This window comes from Nicotiana attenuata, unplaced genomic scaffold, assembly GCF_001879085.1.
Source record: "Nicotiana attenuata strain UT unplaced genomic scaffold, NIATTr2, whole genome shotgun sequence".
Taxonomy (NCBI): Eukaryota; Viridiplantae; Streptophyta; class Magnoliopsida; order Solanales; family Solanaceae; genus Nicotiana; species Nicotiana attenuata.
The window spans coordinates 845,164-866,139 of record NW_017670311.1 but is presented as its reverse complement, the minus strand read 5'-3'; the positions used below and the strand labels follow the sequence as shown (position 1 = coordinate 866,139).

Sequence of the window (20,976 nt, the reverse complement as noted above, 5' to 3'; positions counted from 1 at the left end):
GATGTACCTAGATCTGCACACGAAGTGCAAAGTGTAATATGAGTACAACTAACCCAATGTACTCAATAATAACAGGACTAACCTTGGGCTGAAAGCAGTGACGAGCTCAGAAGAATACAGTCAGAACCAAAATAATGGCAACACATATATAACAAAGAGAATGACAGTAATAACTCAGAGAAACTTCCATATTCATGTCGTTCACAGTACTAAAATTTAGGCTTGCTTTCAAGTTCAACAATTTAAGCCCAACATTGATAGAATATGCCAAGTACAACTAGCATGAGGAATGTTACATCTCTATGCCTACATGTTAATATGCTGTCAAATGTAATATATCACAACGATAATCTCAGGTACTCCACACTCTCAGAGTCCTCAATCTGTCTATCTCATATTCCTAGTCATCACACACAATCACTCAACACTGTACGGGTGCCTGACATCAATACCCCTCATCAAAGCTTGTGTATATAAATCACGGTGGCTGCGCTAACTGCTGGTATGTCAGACTCCGGAGGGGCGGATCCTGCCCAAGAACTAGTATAAAACCTATAAGGCCTGCTGCGGCATGCAACCTGATCCACAATAATAGATAAGCTAATAAGACATGCTGCGACGCGTAGCCCGATCCACAATAACACTCACAAATCCGGCTCTCAGGTCCAACTCAATCATCAATCTTGCAGGTAGGCCTTGTCGGCCGAAGTTGAGGGTTACCCCTCCAAAGTTCATAGTTACAGAGTGATAAGCTCGGGCCGAGTATGACATCGGGTGCCAGACACGTCTCCCCAGGTTTGGGGCATGACAAGTTATTGGAAGAAGAAAATAAGCCTTTTAAAAAATACCCACAACTTGTTCTAGAGCATATTTGAAAAGCTACCCAGGAATTAAATTTGTGTGTAATTGAGTAATTATACAGTTTGACATGTTTGTTTGGCCAAATAACTGCTTGGTCATTATGAAATTGGGTGTAATTCTAGGATTGTAATTACACTCTCCAATTCTCAATGGAGAAGTGAGAATTATTGGTAATTACACTATGTAATCACAAGCTAATGTAATATTTCTATTTTTTTCCTCCAAATATAATATTCTTTTTACATACATTATTTCTCTTTTATTTCTTTTATTCTCATTTTTCAATCTTCCAACGTGTTGATTATGATATGCTTCCATATAATTTTGTAACTTTTTCATATTATGTTGCTTTCTTTTTATTTATTTATTTAAATATTAAACATAATTTTTTATTTTACTAATTTTATGTTCTATTCATTAGTATAAATCGCCACGTAAGGTGAAACAATTAGGAATAGTAAATATGAGTAATTTTTTTAGGAATTAAATATTTTTTTAGTGCAGACGCCCTCGGAATTTCCATTTTGGTGCCGGTGCCGGGTGCAATTCTGTCGGAGAGGGAAAACAAAAAGGAAATGTTGCGAAGGAAAAGGGTCGCAGTAATAAACAAATCTGTACATAGTGCGTAAACAACACAGTACGTGGGGACATAACGTGTCTCCCCCAAACCGCTCTCTCTTTCTCTGTTTCTAATTCTGCATGTATTCCCCCGCCACCCCCTTTTTTCTCTTCCAATTCTTCACACTTATATATATTTACACATAGCGTCTTCCCCCAAATACTATTTCTATAATCCTAATGAAATCACTTTTGTTGTACTAGTAAGTCTACCCTTACCTAATTAGTTTCTCCTACTTTTCTTCCCCCCCCACAAAAACCCATCTGCTTATATTCCCATTTTATCTGCTTTTTTAGATTCTGTTTCTCTTCTATACCCACCTTTAAAGTGGGAAAAGAAAAAGGAAAACAGGAGAGACACTACAGTTGTCGGTTTTCCTTTCTTTTGGGTTGTTGTCAAATGGCGGATTCATTGGAAAAGAATAATAATGGGCTTGATCGGCGGTTGAGTCCGTCAGCTGATTCCGGCGAGGTTCCGGTTGATTTCGAAGTGGAAATTGTACAGGGTGATAATGGGAATGAAACTCACAAGGAGACTGATGTTAATAGTATCAATATTGTTGAAGGTACTATTTGTTTTCTGCTCTGGCATTGTTTTGATGTTTTCCTGACAAAGGTTTGGAATGCTGCGGTTTAGCATTTTCCTGCTTGATTATTATGTGTCATTTGCTTTTTCTTATCCAATAAAAAATGGTGTCATTTTATTTGCTTTTGGACTTGGTGCAAACATTTGTATGACACTGACTATGGATGTTCGTGCTATGGGTGAATGTGGTCCGAGTAAAAGAATGTGACCAAAATTATTCAAGCTGAGTTGGCTAGGTGTTTAGCCAATATTTTAAAATCTGCAGCAGTTATTTGCCCTTTCAAACAAGGGTCTGAATATCATACTTACTTGTCGATACACATTAGACTTGGTATTGTTGGAAAGTAGATGGAGCAATTGAAAGAACATATATATCTAAAAGTGCTTAACTTTTTATGTGTTGAAGACATAATTAAGTAGTAAATAAAGGTGTGCTCTCTAACAACCTAAGCTTTTAGATGAAATACTCAAACATGGTATTACAACACAGTTAGAGGCCCTAAGTTCGAGTCTCATCGTCACCCATTTTTTTGTGCTTGGCCCGTACAACACAATTAAGTAATTGAAAGTGTGCTTAGATGAGATGGTCAACACACTTGAATATTACGTACTTAAAGTTTTGTTTTGTTTTCTTTTGTTCATTACCAACCTAGAGATTTTGCACAAAGAAGGTTAATCTTTGTGCTTCCTGGCATAGATAAATTGCGGTTCTATACAGGGTTAGTGCTATGATTGCTTCACAAAACTTGTGATGTTAAAATAGACATCTAACTTGTGTGCATGAATTCTTTTACATGGTGGGAACTGCCTCCCTTGCATCATCACCTTCTGCTTTGGCTAGCACCTTTTTGATTGAATCGACTTTCCTTGCTAATGTTTGTTTCCACAAATGAAAGAGAATCTGATGTCGGGATGGCGTGTAAGCAGAGGCGGATCTATGATTTTAATTTAATAGGTTCAAACTTGTATTGAACTCATTATACTATTAAAACTATGCGTTCAAATCTAACATTTGTTTAGATTTTAATAGGTTTTTACATATATATCCGTACTCCGGTGTTGAAAACACGGTGTCCAGATGAACCCATAGACTGTAAGCTACATCCGTCTTTGCATGTATGCATGAATACTTTGAGCTTTCCTTTCTAGTTAGTACTTTTCTATCCCAATTTATGTGATGTAGTATCCTTTTTAGTCTATTTCGAAAGAATGATATCTTTCTATATTTAGAAATAATTTAACTTTAAACTTCCCATTTTACCTTTAATGAGATGATTTATAGCCATACAAACATTTATGGCTTATTTTCGGCCACAAGTTTCAAAAGTCTTTCTGTACTTCTTAAACTCCGTGCCCGGTCAAAGTGCGCATCACTTCGTACAGAAATTCTGAAGTACTTTTATTCCGAATAGACCTTCTTTGGGCGATTGGCTTGGTGTCATTCTAACTTCTGATTGGCTACTGGGAGGAAGTCTGCTTCTAGTTAGTTACTATTTTATGGACTTATGCTATTATTGATTTATCAATTCCAAATATATGTTATATCATATTTTACTATTTGATGGCTATTCTTAAGTTATTTGTTACTCATTTTGTGTCTCAATATTAATACGCCTCGATCAGGATCTGTTAACGGGAATTCGGCTGGGCCTAGCACTACAAATGTGGAAAAGCCGGTGGAGATATCAGAACTTGGTATCCGTCAGCCGGTTAAAGCTGGAAGACGCAAACAAAACCAGAATCGGGCTCTAGGTCTGCTAGCAGCAAAGCTTTTTGATGATAAAGTTCCTTTAAGAAAAAAGGCAGGTGTAAAATGTCAAAATTGTTTATGAAGTTGTTTACACGTTCTATGTTGTATTTGTTTTTGATTTGCTGAGGGATTGGTGGAGAAGCCTCACATTGTTGAGATCTTCTTAAAATTTATTTCAGGACATCTTTTTGTTAGAATGAAACCCTTTAGTTTGCGTCATGATTGATGTCAGAGGCGGATCTAGGATTCAAAGTCTATGGGTTCAACTTTAAAGCTTTTAGTATTATACCCGTTATATTTTTAAAGCTATGGGTTCAGATCTACTATTTGTTCCAACTTTAGTGATTTTTACACATAAAATTATGCTCCGCGTCAAAAGTTATGGGTTCAATTGAACCCGATTTTTTTACCTTACATCCGCCCCTGATTGATATCAAGCATTTTGAATAGGCATATTTAATAGTATCTTGTGAATAAAGTATAATGCCTGTTTCCTTCTGGTCAGGTGTTTTCTTGTCTAAGAATATGAAAGTAACTTGCTTGATTTTTGTACCTTTCTGAAGCAACCAATGAACTTGCTGCTAAACGCTAATTATTGGGGCCTACTTTGGGTTCACTGAAGATACACAAATTAAATCATTGGATCGAAACAGCAAGCTCCATATCTGTATTAGCTTGTATAGATGTTTGTTAAAGTGTGTGTAGTTTAATTTTTTATGTTACGTGTCGTCTAGGTGCTTGTCAAGCTCCAAGTTTTTTGCCCCTGGTTAGGTGGGGATTTACATAAGTTTTTCAGCCTTTCAAAGGATACTGAAGATGATTTTCCCATGGACATACTTAATCACTCCTCATGGTAGCCCTAGGTAAACTTGGATACATTTAAATGTTCTGAAATCACAGATCTCTTTCTACCTTATCTGTTCACCTGTTCTTAGAGCCTTCAACTTTGTCTTCCATTTAGAAGGGCTAAAGTCCCATAAATTAATTTACTTGGGCTTCTGTTCATTTACCATCACTTGGGTGTGTTTGAGTTGCTTTTATCATGTAATACACTGGAAAGTTTAATGATGGAGCTTCCTTGTTACCAGACAACTATCTTCTTTCAGACATGATGTTTTTAATGAACTTGTGCCTGTTCTTGTAATTTGTGACAAAGCCTAAAATTTGCAGCTCAAATTGTTCAATAGGCTTGCCACTGTTCAAGATGACGGCACTGTGCAATTTGAAGTTCCGGGGGATATTAAACCCGAAAAACTTGATTTTGGCACTGGAGTTGTTTACAATGGAGCTACAGCTGAAGCCGCAAATGATGTAGCTGATACACCAGAATTACCTCCATTGCAAATTGTTATGCTCATTGTCGGGACTAGGGGAGATGTGCAACCCTTTGTTGCCATTGGGAAGAAGTTTCAGGTTTACTTGCCCTTCCTACTCAACAAGCTCAACCATCTGCAATTTAATAATTTACTACATTTTATTAGTTAACATAGTCACTTGCTTTTCCTATTAGTTAGAGATAACTTTTTATATCTTTCCAGTCCATGAATTTCTGGCTGATACATGTGCATCCTTTTACAATGTGAGTATGCAATAATGATATCAATGTTTGTTTAGGAAAATAACATCTGTGGCATTTGCTGGACGAGTCTTTGATAATTATTCCTGTTAACTTTGAAGTCAAATAATAGGCATATTATAACTTGGAAGTGGAAATTTCTTTTGCAGGAAAGTGGTCATAGGGTGAGACTAGCAACTCATGCCAATTTTAGAGAGTTCGTCTTGAATGCTGGATTGGAATTTTATCCTCTAGGTGGAGATCCAAAAGTTCTTGCTGCTTGTGAGTAATCTTCTCTGAAAACCTTATCCACTGGCCTTTTCATTATGTCATATTTCTCATATTCAGGTTTTAGTCAAGCATATAAACCACCACTAAAAATATTTTGCAACTTAATTTCTGTCTAGTGCCCTTAAAATGGTTTGTACTTGAGTTGAGGGGCTCATGGTATATACCTACCTCAGAGCTTTATCATATTGTCTTTTTGGTAACATGTTTTCGTTCTTTGTAAGAATCTAATAAAAGTAAATGTGCTTGTAGAAAGCTAATTCAATCCTTGAACTCTGACATTAGTCAAGTTACTTGTTTGTTTTAAAACTACTGGTCACCGAGTTGGTAATGCAATTAGCTTCAGCTTTCAGCCACGAAGCATTTAGGAAAGTACTTACGTCAAGTGTGATTTTGGATGTGAAGCCTCGAGGCACGTTTGACTCAAGGTTGAAAGCATTTTACTGTTTCCTTGTTTTTACCCTGGAAATTTGAGACCCAAAACCAGAAAGAAGAAATCATATGGGAAGAATAAAAATGTGGAAGCATGAAAAAACCTGTAGAACTTTCTGCAATAGAATAAAGATCAACCCAGCAAGGCTGTTTCATCATAGAAGTAACAGGCATGTTTTGCCCCTTATAATGAAATCTATTACCTTATCTAAGAAAATCGTAGAAGTGGTTTTGACCCTTCAAACAGTGTTTCCATGGGGCATAGCGGTGTCGACTTCCAATTGCTTTATCAACGTGGTTTCAGGATTTCTAACTCTACTGTGAATAGAAACAATTTGAAGAACCATATAAAAAAATGAAAACAATCTGAAGAATAAATATGCTTCCTTGTAAATAAGGTAAGGGGCTGAAAATTTTAACTCAAGACGGATGTTTAAACCAGTTTTGCTTTTGTAGCTACAACTAGTTCACTGCATATCTTGAAAGAATTGAGCATCAATACTGGTTGGATGATCTCATTATGTGCTCCCCAAGTCATCATTTTCTTATTTTTTATTTTATAACCGAGAAATCCCGAGGGCCCGTGGCGCATGGTTCCATGGTTCGAACTCGGTAGAAATGGGCCTGCCCCTCTACCCTTTTCCACTTAAATACCATGCTTTTGTCTGCGGCAAGGTTTGAACCCGTGAAGTGCGGCTAACCTACACATCTCTTGTTGTGCTCTTACCACTAGATCAACACCCTAATTCATCATAGCTTAACATGTATATCCTTTTATATCTTTTTCTTTTTAATTTGTTAACCTTGTCGATTGGTCTTTGGTCACAGAGGCCCCAAAAGGCCAAAACAGTAAACAGTTTTTAACTTTTATAAAACTTAATAGACCTATAAATATGTTTAAAAATAATAAATTAAAAAAATAGTAAATGTTGTTGTTATTGTTACTGTCACTATTACTACATCATCATCACCTCCATTAACATTATCATTGTCAGTATCATTAGTTTGCCCCTTCCAATTCATGAATCTATTTAGCTAGGATAGGGTTTTAAGATGGAAGTTGTTTAAAATGACATTAGTGAAACAGTGTCGAGCATTTTGGAATGTCTCAGAATGGAGAGAGACTATATTTGTAAGGATGTCTACCTCATGGTGCTATGATGAAGTCAGAACTCTAAGAGGTCGTTTGGTTACAGGTTTAGAGAAATAATCCCTGTATACAATTTAGAATTATTTTACCCCCGTTTGGTTGGATCTTTGTTTTTGGTATAAGCAATATCAAACATTATTTTATTCCACAATTTTGGTATTATTTTATACCGGATTCAACAGGAGTTTCTAATACGGGATTAGTAAGCATAGGATAAAACACCTAAAAGACCAGAATTTCCTTGACCACCTCTTTTTTTCTCATGTTTCCCTTAAAAATAAGGATAAAACTGTAAACAAAACTTCAACTTAAAACCAAACATGTTTTTTACTATAAACAGCGAAGCCATTTCGAATGCAATGAACGGAACTTGGTCAGCACTTGATAATCCAAGGATCATTAATCCTGGTACTAGTATTACAATCCCTGCATTATAATCCTGGCATAACTCTGTGTATGAACCAAACGATGGAGGGCTTGTTAATCCTTCAAACTCTTTTGCACCTCCTTAGGGTTGGTCGTATTAAAATTCATTGGATTTCAATTTTTAGAGTCTCAAGGTTGGGGATACTTGAACTGGGTGTTGCTGGTGTAGTAAAAGTGGTGATGGGTGAGATGAGAATCCTAAATGTAGCGGTAGAGGATTGAGAAATTGGACCTACATAGGAGCTTGTCTTCTTTGTTGTATCCAATGTACTTGGAAATGATACAGAAGGGGAAGCAGGGTTTTTTCGGCGAAGTCCTCCTACCACCAGCTTTTAAGAAGAGAGGATACTGTTTTCTTCACTTGATCGGTAGCGCACGGAGGTTCACCCTCACAGCTGGAAATTTCAGGAGGAGGATAGGAGGAGGGAGATAGCTGGTGCTACATGTTTAACTGTTGTTAAGGAGAACACATGTGGATCACTTACTGTTATAATGCTGGGTGGACGTGCTGTTTGGAAACAACGGGCAATGCAAATTATAGTAAAGGATGTGCTGTTTAGTTGGACTTCAGACAGTGTAGACCACACGATGTAGCTTGTTTGGCTCTTACGTGTGTACTTAAGAGTAAGAAATAGAATAGCCTTTCAAGGGGTGTCACATGATTTCATACATATAAAATTTGTTTTTAATTAATTTTTGATGCACCCATGAGGTTCCTGCTAGACTAGATGACTTGTCTGGAGGTATTTGTTAGGGGTATTCAAAACCGAACCGAAACCGAAGCTTAATGGCTTATTGGTATCGTGTTAACGGCTTACGACGGGAACGGATTGAAATTTTTTTATTAACGGCTTATCGGTTTGGGGGCGGATTATTCAATTTTCTTAACGGATAATCTCTTAACCCGTTAAGAATATATATTTCAGAATTTGTATTCTAGGCGTTAACAAACATATTTATTCTGGACTCATCTGTAATGTACTAGCCTGTTTGGCCAAGCTTCTTTTGAGGCAGAAGTACTTTTTTTGGGTCAAAAGTGCTTTTTTTCTAAAATTAAGGTGTTTGGACAAGCTTTTGAAAGAAAAAAAAGTGCTTTTGAGGAGAAGCAGAAGCAGTTTTGGAGAAGCAGAAAAAAGTAGCTTCTTTCCAAAAGCACTTTTTTGAAAAGCACTTTTGAGAAAAATACACTTAAAAGCAGTTTTTTAAAGCTTGGCCAAACACTAATTGCTGCTCAGAAGTACTTTTGAAATCCATTCGCCAAACACAAACTGCTTCTCACCAAAAGTACTTTTGAGAAAAAGCACTTCTCAAAATAAGCTGATTTTTGCAGCTTGGCCAAACGGGCAGTCTGCTTTGGGATGTAATGGACTTAGGGCTGCTGGGATATTGAAGTTTCCAACTAGGTGTCGGTCCATTGTGTTTGCTTGGAGTACTGGAAAGGCGTGCTGGTTCAGGGTTACTGGAAAGGCACAGTTTCCATGGGTCTGAAGCTGTTCCATTTGGATTTAAATCTTTCTCAAGGTTTCTAATGATGCAGGCCTTATTTAAGAACCTGCGACCATCCAGTTTAGTCAGCCAAGACTCATTGAAACAAGGACTTTTTCACACTATAGATTAGCTATGGTTTATATACATGTTTGGTGAATTTCGGGTTCTAAGATCATTCGGTTGAGACGTGTGACTAATTTCAATATGAGTTGTGTTAACTGTAGCAGGGGAATGCAGAATACCTTAGTTTGTTTGTTGGAATAGTAAGCCTTGAACCCTTGTCATGGACTCATCTATTTGTATTCTATAGACTGGAATGTAGTCTGCTGAGCGTAGGAATTTTATTTTGAGTCACAGCGGTCAGCAAATAATTAATGCACGCAATATACATTGAATTAGGCCGATAAACCGCCCGATAACCGTCCGATAAGATCTAAACCGATACCAATCCGCCCGATATCTTATTGGGTGGCTAGGGGGTTAATACATTTAAAAGCCGATAACCGCTAAGCCAAACCGTTAAGAGTAAATAACCGCCCAATCCGCCTGATAAGCAACCGTAGTATTTGTAGAACACTACTTATATACGAGGCTTAGATCCGGCAACAAATAAAGTAGTAGCACTTTATCAAAGGAGTGAGTGGCTACCAAGTACTATGCTTCCCAGTTTTGCATCGTGTAGTAAAACATGCTGGAGAGTTCCCTTGGAAGTTGTTTGCAACTTAGAGGAACAAGATTTGTGTTGTGTCCTGTACTGTACTACTGTGTACAGCTAGTAGCTAAGAGAACGAGTAAGCTTGTTCATAGCATTTTCTTATTTCTTTTTGTGTGCATTTTGGAGAAATGAAGGACTGCACTTGTCAACAATCTCTTCCGATGGCTTTTGATCTTTCGGATCTGGTTTGCTGTTCATATGAGATACGTTTTGGTAGTCATTAGGACTGAAATCTACAAGTGTTATACTCAAGCTTGGAAATTGTATCCTCATTATTGGGGCTTTTGGATGCAGAAAACAAGAGATCATTTGAATCACCAACTTCTACCCCGTAGTTGTAGATATATGCCATTTGTCTGTGCTCAGGCTGACTCGCCTTTCTGCCTATATCTTGTATTGAAACAGAGAAATTCCATTATTAGCATTACACAATTTCACTTATTAAGTTGGGTGCTGATAACAAAAGTGTCCTGGTTGGATTGTATTGTATTTCACAACCTTGTTATGTGCATAGTCGAAACTGGTTAATGCTTCTCTCTCTCTCTCTCCTTGTTACTTGTGGTTATGAATTGCTCCCAATCAAATTTAGAATGCATAATCAGCAAATTTGATCACTGCGTATATGTTTTTGCAGACATGGTAAAGAATAAAGGGTTTTTGCCATCTGGACCTTCTGAAATACATATTCAACGAAATCAGATAAAAGATATCGTATTCTCCTTGTTACCTGCATGCGTAGATCCTGATCCAGAGTCCAATGTTCCATTCAAAGTAAATGCCATTATTGCCAATCCTCCTGCATATGGTAAGACTATCCGCTTGATGCTTTTTTTTTTTTTTTGGAAAAAGGTTTAACCAACCGTCAGCTTGATAAATTGTGATATGAACTACTCATGCTTTTATAAACGTTGCTTGTGTTGTAAGTTTACCTTCAAGTTGTTGCTCAGGATAAGTGTACATCATCATTCCCTATTTTTATATTGCATACGTCAAAAGGATTGGTTCTTGAATACTTTTGAACAACTCGTGATGTCAAAAAATAAATTCCATCTATTTATACAGTGGGGTTTTGTAAGCACAAACAAAGACCGCAGTATATGAGATTCAAAGTTTCAGAGATATACTGATTCCTCTCCTTCAGGTCCGTGGATATAGCAACTATTAGACTATAACTGCGCTCTACTTCTCCGTATATTAGAACTTTTGAGCAAGGAACACACTCCTGATGGCAGCGCAAGCGCTAGCAGATATTTTCCAGATCTTCTGTACTCATGTTGAACTCTTGCAGTCAAAGCTGTGCGTTTGTAATTTTTCATATTCTGCTAAAGATAGGATTTTGAAACTTTATCCTTATTTTGGAGTTAGTTATTGAGACTGTGAAAATATTTCCACTCTTAGTTGTTATCTTATTCCATGCCAATGGTTGGGTCGTGACAAGTACTATCTCAACCTCATTATCAAGTGATTTGTCTTACATTGTTTTGGTTGTGTAATATATCTGATTGATTGATTTTAAAGACGTCAATTTGCACTAGTCATATTGGAAGTGATGAAAAATTTGGTCAAAGCTTTAGGTTTGGATAACATTGCTGATTGCTCATACGTAAAGCAAATCGGTTGATTACTGCATGGAAAAATGCATGGAAAAATCTGCAATGTAGTATTTAAACCTTTCCTTGCCGATGTTGTATTTATACGAGACATTAGTTTCACAAAGTTGGCAGAAATTTGACATTTCGATCCGCATAACTTGGTTGATATGCCAATGACTCCCTTGTCACGGGTGCTTTCTGCCAGTATTGCTGGCATGTGGAAGAAATTGTGGTAATTTAACTCTACTTTTATTTAGTTGGAAAAGTTTTTGGTTTAAAAGTACATATATATCTGCTGAATTTTATCACAATTGATGATATGTTAGATCGAGCAAAATTTCCCACATATTTGTGCGTGATTTATCTTATCCTTTGCTTTGTTTAGGACATATGCATGTAGCAGAGGCCCTGAAAGTGCCATTGCATATATTTTTCACGATGCCATGGACGTAAGTGGTCTATTTCGTTGCTTTCCAACTCCTAATATACTCTATTTGCAATCAAGTGGCTCCAGTGAGAACTCTGAATGCTTACTGGTCAAAAATAGATTTTTTTTCACAGTTTCTTGCAAATCTTGTTCTTTCTATATGGGTATGATTATACAGTTTCTTGTAACATGTGACCTTTCTACTCTTTTTAAGTTTCCTGCTTTAATTCCCTGGCAGGCCTACTAGTGAGTTTCCACATCCTCTCTCTCGTGTCAAACAGGCAGTTGGTTATAGAGTGAGTGTTTGATGATATTCATTTTCTTTAGCATTTTGACTTCACTTGATAGTCCTTCTGTATCGTCTGTATCTTTAATCTCTGAATGCCTGGTGCAGCTATCATATCAAGTCGTTGATGGACTGATCTGGCTTGGGATTCGAGATGTGGTAAATGACTTCAGGAAGAAAAAGTTGAAGCTAAGGCCAGTAACTTATTTGAGTAACTCCAACAGTTTTCATCCAGATGTGCCTTATGGTTATATATGGAGTCCGCACCTAGTTCCTAAACCCAAAGGTCTCTTTCTAAATATCTTGCAGTAGTCTCTACCTTGTGAGTTTCATGGTTGAGATGCACCGTAAATCGTATATGGTTCATTCTTTGTATAGCTTAATATATGGAGTCTGCACCTAGTTCCTAAACCCAAAGGTCTCTTTCTAAATATCTTGCAGTAGTCTCTACCTTGTGAGTTTCATGGTTGAGATGCACCCTAAATTGTATATGGTTCATTCTTTGCATAGCTTAATGGTCTTTCATAGAAAATTCTGGGATGTTTTTGCCCAACCTGTCTGCCCTTTTAGTTACTTCACTTTTTGTTAGGTCATGAGAACACTCATTGCTTAAAAGTTGATAGTTGAAATTTAATGGAATGGTATATCCGTTCTCATTCTAGATTCGTCTTTGTAATGTGCTTCAGATGGTCAGTTTAGACCAAATAATGTGTAGGTTTGGGTCATATTCGAAAACAAATTTCGCATTTAATTGGAAGCTGTTTCATGTTATGACCATGTAATAAGCCGAAATATTTCGGGTTCAACAAGCTTCTGTATTCTCTTTCCTTTAATCGACATTGAAATGACTGAGCTTTGGTTAGAGGTAGACACAACACTAAATACGAATTTAGTCAAAAATAAGAAAAAGGTTTTAAAGTCAGAAGGAGATGTTACTTCCCAAAAGTAGAAACAAGAGAAGACTCTGTAATGGTAATGGAAGGTCAAGAATGACTCATTAAGTTATATGTCATTTTTACTTTCTGTTTTAATTCATTAGGCCTTTTAATCTTGTCTCTTATACCTTCAATAGTTAAGTTCATTTTAATTGTTGTAGGATCTCTCTCCTGTTTCTCATAGGATGAATGTAAATCTTCTCTTTCCCATAGATAACCAGTGGGTCTGTATCAATGGATAAATGAAATTTGCTGCTTCATTAGTTTAGTTTATCATCTTGGCAAAGGGATATTCTCGGTGTTGGGAACTACACAAGTATTCTCACATATGGTATACTTGTGAGAAAATACAAGACTGTTTTGAAGTGCTTCCAAGCTGCTTTTAATAGTCCGTAGTTGAATGATTTCTCTTTCTTGGCATATATATAAACAGAACTTGCCGCCATATTTGATTGTTGAGATAGGAGTTGAAGTTGGGTGGGAGTTCGCTGGGGACTATTTGGTGCTGTTCTATTATTTGAGAAGCATACTTGAAGAAGTTTTGGGGGCTTTATCAAGGATTAGTTTTCGAGTTATATGGGAGTAGAGGCAGGATAATAGTACACTATACTTGTTAGTTAGAACCTGCACTGGAAATGCTTAGTTACCAACTCTTCTCATTTGTGACCAATTAGCAAGTCCTACTCCACGGTTGGATAGGGAAGCGAACCTGTTCATTAAGAGAGATTCATGTAAGAATTGGTAGGAATCTGTGATCATTTGTCTCTCTTCTAGTTGGTTCTGAAAATAATACTTTGGTGATTATTATTGTGTTCACGTGCTGATGAAATGTTTCTGTTATTTCTTTCTTTTCTATTTACAAAATTCTGGAAACAAGCATTTTAAAATTTTGCATCTCTATGTTATGCCTGATGCTCCGTAAGCTTACGTCTGATTTGAAGTAACAAATGTAGTTTCCACTTGTTGTGGAGACACAAAACACGAAGGTAGTATTTCGCTGTTAAGAAGGACCTGCCAAGAAACCCAGATAGTATTCTTCTCTTCTGTACTAGAAAAAGAGCACCCTCTCCTTCTTTTGGGACTACTGTTATTTTTCGTCACCTATCTAGCTCCCTCTGCCTCTATCCCGCGCTCCCCTCCCCCCCCCCCGTCCCTCTCTCTCTCTCTCTCTCTCTCTCTCTCTCTCTCTCTCAGACAGAGACGTATATCCCATTCTCAAGATGGTCTCACAGTAGTAGTTAGTTATTACTACCAACTTCTTGTACCAGGGAGGAATAGCCTAGCCTTAAGGACCATCCATTTCCAACTATAAGGTTGAGGGTTCAAGGAAGCAAGATGAAGGGCTGCTATTGAGCTCCTGGCTTAGGGAGTTTTGTTTGTGGGGGGGGGGGGTGCTCTAAGTCCAACTATGTTATGGATTAGTTCGAATGTGCCTTCCAAGGATACTAGCCTTCTACAATTCAAACCACAGCCAACGGAAGAGCTCAGACATGGCTCAGACCATAGTAAGGCAAGGATGATTCTTCATGTTTAAAAGGTTGATTGTAGGGGTGTGCATTCGAATCGGTTTATCGATAAATCGAATCGATTATTTGTTATCGGTTTATCGATTTACCGTAATTTCGATTTCGAAATTTTTCTTATCGAGTTATCGATTTCGATTTCGATTTTGTCCTCTTCGGTTATCGGTTTATCGATAAACCGATAAGATATACTAAAAAGACTTTTTTTTTTTTTACCCTTATTCTATAATACCCTTTCCTTTACCCTAAGTCCCTAACCCTATTATTTCCTCTACCACATTTAAGGAATGATCATATTTAAAGCTCAAGGGAATGAAGTTCAAATTAATGGAAAACAAAATTAGCCGTGATGATGTATTTTGTTTTTGTTTTTTTTATACTGTTGGAGTGTTGGTGGCATACATTTGATCCCTTACTTTAGTTTCGTTGCATGTGCTTGTTGATACAATTTTTATGTTATAAACGGTGTTCGTCTTATTTAGCTTCTTTTTGTCCATATTAGGTAGGCGTGTTTATAGCGATATACTTTCCGTGGAATCCCGCGAATTTTCTTATTGGTGTAATCGCCGAATCGATAAATCAAAATCGAAACCTTATTGAAACGATAACGATAAGCATATGTACAAATCGATAATCGATAAGTAATTATCGATAAGGGTCAAAATCGAATCGATAAATTGAATGCACACCCCTAGTTGATCGGGATAGCTGTTTTATTGATAGATCTGTAAATACAGAATGCTTAGAAATCTTAGTAGAGTAAAGAAAATTAATATCTTGCTTTGATCCAAAGCTAGACTAGGAAAAAGCAAAAAAGAGAAAATTGGAGTTTTGAGCAAGGAATTTCAAATGGCAAAAGTGACTAATCACAAAGTTGATTAACGGTGATAAACCCAGCGTAATCCCACAAAGTGGGGTTTGGGGTGGGTGGAATGTACCCCTACCTTGGTAATAAAAACAACAACAAACCCAGTGTAATCCCACAAAGTGGGGTCTTCCCACAAAGTGGGGTCTGGGGAGGGTGGAGTGTACGCAGACCTTACCCCTACCTTACGAAGGTAGAGAGGCTGTTTCCAAAAGACCCCCGGCTCAAGAAAAAAATGAAAAAGAAGTAGAAACAAGAAGTATCAACAACAACAACAACAAGCAAAGGTGATAAGATGATAGATTATTCGAAGTGAAAGGAACATATAGTAAAAGAGATCAGCGGATAAGGAGAAACGAAAATACGAGACTAATGCTAATGCTGCTGGCATGAAAATGAGACACGCCTGCTTATCCACTAACCTTCTACCTTAATTCTCAACCTCCATACCCTCCTATCAAGGGTCATGTCCTCAGTAAGCTGGAGTTGCGCCATGTCATGCCTAATCACCTGTTCCTAATACTTTTTCGGCCTACCTCTACCATTCCTCAGCCCCACCATGAGCAACCCCTCACAGCTTCTCATATGGGTATTAATGCACCTTCTCTTCACATGCCCGTAGCATCTCAACCTAGCTTCCCGCATCTTGTCCTCCACGGGGGACACTCCCTCCCGAGTATCAACATTCCTTATCTTATCTAACCTGGTATGCCCGCACACCCATATCAACATCCTCATTTTGTGCTACTTTCATCTTCCGGACATGGCTGTGTTCTTAATAGGCCAACACTCTACAACATAGTAGGTCTAACCACTACTCTGTAGAACTTACCCTTAAGTTTTGGTGGCACCTTCTTATCACACAAAACCGCGGAACCTAGCCTCCATTTCATCCATCCCGCTCCAATTCGATGTGTGAAATCCTCGTTAATCTCACCATTACCTTAGATTATAGATCTGAGGTACTTGAAACTTTCCTTGCTCATAGTGACCTTGCTCATACTGAGGGAAAGGATAATACAGCTGAAATAGTTGTATCTGCTTCCTCTATCTAATTGCTTCTTTTCCTTTGATATGTTTTAAATTCACTTTCTAGTATTTTTCCAAAACTAATGTGCATATTTTTCTGTTGATTCATGACTACAGAAATTTGATTAAGAAAGTTGGAGATTTCTCCGGCTTCCTACTCTTAGTATGTCTTTTATTCGTACGTATATATGTCTTAGCTAGATGTTGCCTTTTTCAGCATTCAAGTTTCTTCTTAGCTTCTAAGTTGCTAAGTTCGTTACTCTATAACTGTTATTGATTCACTTCTTCGCATAACTAATCCGAGATAGGTGCCTTATGAAACAAAGAAAGTGCACCTCTGAGTGTAACATGCTGCTATTCTTTTTGATAATGATGAAATGCTGCATCACAAAGGTTACTGTATGTTCTGCAAGTAGATATCCTTAGAAGATAAAGCTTCTGGCTTTCTCCATTTTCCCTTTGAACATGATTGTTGAATTGTCACTAATGAGTTGTCCATGTATCATTTTGGTGTTTTTCTTATTACCGAGGGAACTGGCAGCAGAACATGCTGTTTCACTAACACTTCTTTCTACTGGGTGATCTGCAGATTGGGGCCCAAAAATTGACGTGGTGGGCTTTTGCTTCCTAGACCTTGCTTCCAATTATGAACCCCCAGAAGAACTCGTTAAATGGCTTGAAGATGGTGAAAAGCCTATCTATATTGGCTTTGGAAGTCTTGTAAGTTAACCACTGCTAATTTCCTTTTGCTACTATGAGTGTAAGCTACATGGAATTCAAAATCAACTGAAATTTTATACTCATTTAAGTCGGCTTCTCAAGTATCATGCTTACTTTTTAAAGTCCTGTATGTATTTCAATAACCGCCATTAATGTCTTTGTTGCTACCCATGAGTCTACATACCTACATGGGATTCAAAATCAACTGAAATGTTATGCTAATTTAATGGGCTTTTGAAGTATTGTGCTGACCTTTCAGTGACAATTTTCTCAAGATATTAAGTGTTTTTCACAGCCTGTTCAAGAACCTGAAAAAATGACCGAGATAATTGTTCAAGCTCTGGAAATGACTGGACAAAGAGGTATCATTAACAAAGGCTGGGGTGGCCTTGGGAACTGTAAGTACTTATTTTTGTTAGTTGTCACACCAAAAAAACCTACTGCAATTCACAAGGTTTATGATCGATTATATTGGCTGATAAGACTATTTCGTGTTATCTCAGTGAAGGAGCCAAAGGATTTTGTGTACCTGTTGGATAATTGCCCTCATGATTGGCTATTCCTGCAATGTGCTGCTGTGGTATAACCTCTTTACTCAGTTTATTGGTCTGTTTTTATCTGAATTTGGACGTACCCCTGCATACACGCCTGCTCCTCCACCTTTTCATCTTACACTGTTAAAAGACTGAATTTTAGATTGATGATCTATGATATGGTTGTGCAATAAATTGTTTGAGTTGATAAAGGGTGATTCAGTCCACCTTTAGAGGTCTTTGTATCTCCTCTATCACAAACATACTTTATTATGGAACTCCTTGGGTGATCCACTTAGTTCATTGGTCCAGTTTAAGTCTTGCTTAGTTCCTATTGCTGTTTACCCTATAATTTAAGCTTTGTTTAATTTTCTTTTCATGGCTGCAAAAGGTAATTCTGCTTATTATCCTAAAGCGTTTGGGTTATGGCAGGTTAATCTATACTTCACGGGCAGCTTAATCTTTACTTTACGCGAAAATTGAATATGAGTTTGACTGTTATTGAATAAAATCAATGGAAACCCTTTATCTGATATAGTGCATACTGTATTGGGACAGAAAATGAACTGCTTTCATGTCCAAGCCATATGTGCATCAACTTTAGCCTCCCCTCAACTTGATAAAGTAGTTGTTCTAACATCCGTTATAAGTAAATTTGTTTGACCTTTTAATCATAGCAGCCACTGATATGTGGAGATTTTATTGTTCATTCTTCCAGGTGCATCATGGAGGTGCTGGAACAACCGCTGCTGGACTTAAAGCCGCGGTAATTATTTGATTTCATACATGACTGTAATCCTTTAGATTGTTTTAGTGGCTTACTTTGAATGATAACACATGAATGTTTTTCAGTGCCCAACGACTGTGGTACCTTTCTTTGGGGATCAACCCTTTTGGGGTGAACGTGTGCATGCTAGGGGAGTTGGCCCTGCTCCCATCTCCGTGGATGAGTTCTCACTTGAAAAGCTGGTTGCTGCCATCCGCTTCATGCTAGATCCAAAGGTAGGTAGTTTTCCATAGTGTTTCTTTTTCAATCGGCTATTTCTGGAGGGACATCCATATTTGGTTTGCTTTTTTTTTTTTTCAAAAGATATTTTCGTCTGTCAAACATGGGGAATATTTCATGAGGTGACCAAGTGAAGAATTCTCTGAGTTAATATTTAGTGTGATCGTCTATATAGAACCAGATACAAAAATATTTGAGTGGTCCAAAGCCATGATACATGCTGGTCAATATACTTTTGTGATGTGCAGGTAAAAGAACGTGCTGTAGAACTAGCAAAAGCCATGGAGAATGAGGACGGAGTGACTGGGGCTGTGAAAGCATTCTATAAACATTTCCCTCGAGAATCACTTGAGCCTAAGCCTGAGGTCTCACCTCGTCCTCACCATTTCTTTTCCCTAAGTCGCTGTTTTGGTCACGCCTAATTTTTTTACATTTGAAGTCTACTTCTGTGTGATCAATGATGTTGTAGAGATAGAACAGCTTGTTGGAATTGTAACCTCGGCAACAAAGATATCCATAAAAATTTAGGATCCAACACTCATGATGAAACATATCCCTGATATTGATTGTAATTTTGATAATGTAGTTTGGTGTTTGTTTAAAATGGAGTGAGAGGAGTTATGGGCGGTAATATTTTGTAGCAAAGGAAGTTATGGATGGAAATGTTGGTTTTCATATCCCTAAACTCTCTCGCTTTCAATGACTTGACAATGTAAACCTTGATGAATCGCGCGTATCACGGTTCTGGTGCTGATTTTTCCTTGGATCGGAGAAAATGGTGCAAAAGTCATGTACTATAAATATTGTCAGACAAAGAGCAACTTGAGCTTATTGGTGTCTGCAGTGTCTTATGTATAAATTACAATCAAGTGAATAGTCCGCCAATAAGGTTTTGCTCTACTGCCAAAGTAGACAACCTAAGCAATAAGAGGTCACAGGTCCGCACTGTTTTGGAGCTTGTTTTGCTTTACGCGTTTTCTTTTTCCAGACAAATTGGGGTATAGGCATCATCTGGATTAAGGAACGTCATACACTTGAATTAAACTATATTAAGTTATATTTAATTGTTTAATCATAATTATTTTTTTGAAGTTTTGTGTAGAGTATGAAAGAAACCCATACTTTCAGATACTTTTAGCGTTTCATTTGTAGTCTTTTCGATTATTTAGATAAGTGGTTATATCTAATTGACTATACATTATTTTGGTTTTTCAGAGAATAGTGATTCATACATTAAGCTAAAGTTTGGACATACATTTGGTCGAAACTTGAAAATATGAGTTTTTGAAAATAAGATGATTAAAATTATGTTTGGACATGCATTTTACCTGAAATAAATTTGAAGTTTGTGTGCGGAAAACTTTATAAACTACTCTAGAGATATTTTTGGGGTTTTAAGATTTTGTTTTTAAAATCTGCGAAAAATATTGAGAAACTTTCAGAAATCACTATGTTTTAGTGGTTATTAGCTAGTTGTAGCTACCATTTACTATATTACTTCCTATAGCTATGTTTTCAGGTTTTTTTGGAGTGTATTCGATGTATTTAAGCTACTGTATTCATGAATACAGTAGCATTTCTCGGCGTGAAATAGGGGATTACAACTAGACAGATTATTGTGTTCGATTGTATTCACGGCGTGAAATAGGGGATTACAGCTAGACAGATTATTGTATTCGACTGTATTCACGATATGTATTTGTGAATACAGTAACGTAAATAGCGCAATTCATGGTCTATTCAGCTGTTTTTAAACGGAAAGTGAATCAATTAACACAATAGACTCCTAATATAACTCAACAAACACAATTATAAATCTGAACACATAAAATACATAAATTATATTAGTTAAAAAAAACATATGAATACATTGATGGAATATAGCGAGACAGTGAATACAATGAAATACATGGAATACAGCGAGATACATTGAAATACAATGAAAAAAGAAGACAATGAGATACATAGAATACAACGAGATACATTGAAAATACATTGAAAATATATTAACAGAATCTTCAAGTTGCTCAGCCCCAAACTCCGTCTTCTTTGTTCAAGAACAACCCTAATGTCGTCTCGTCGATAGCAGATTTCGAACCTCTAGAATAAAAGAAGATTTTTCAATAATTTCCCAAACTTCCTCCCACCAACTCCGCGGCGCCGCTTCTTTTCTCTCTCCGCCATCTCCAAC

The 20,976-nt window shown here is 37.2% G+C and overlaps 1 protein-coding gene across 1 annotated transcript; it reads left to right on the top strand.

The window, feature by feature from the left end:
- Positions 1-1,410: 1,410 nt before the first annotated feature.
- On the top strand, positions 1,411-19,488 carry LOC109237637 (sterol 3-beta-glucosyltransferase UGT80A2-like). Its single transcript, XM_019403961.1, has 14 exons — positions 1,411-2,045; positions 3,689-3,867; positions 4,986-5,228; positions 5,541-5,652; positions 10,504-10,674; positions 11,847-11,910; positions 12,127-12,184; positions 12,283-12,460; positions 17,116-17,246; positions 17,542-17,644; positions 17,750-17,826; positions 18,498-18,545; positions 18,632-18,781; positions 19,034-19,488. Exons 1-14 carry the CDS (start codon positions 1,880-1,882, stop codon positions 19,205-19,207), a joined length of 1,854 nt encoding a protein of 617 aa, XP_019259506.1. The 5' UTR covers positions 1,411-1,879; the 3' UTR covers positions 19,208-19,488.
- Positions 19,489-20,976: the final 1,488 nt, after the last annotated feature.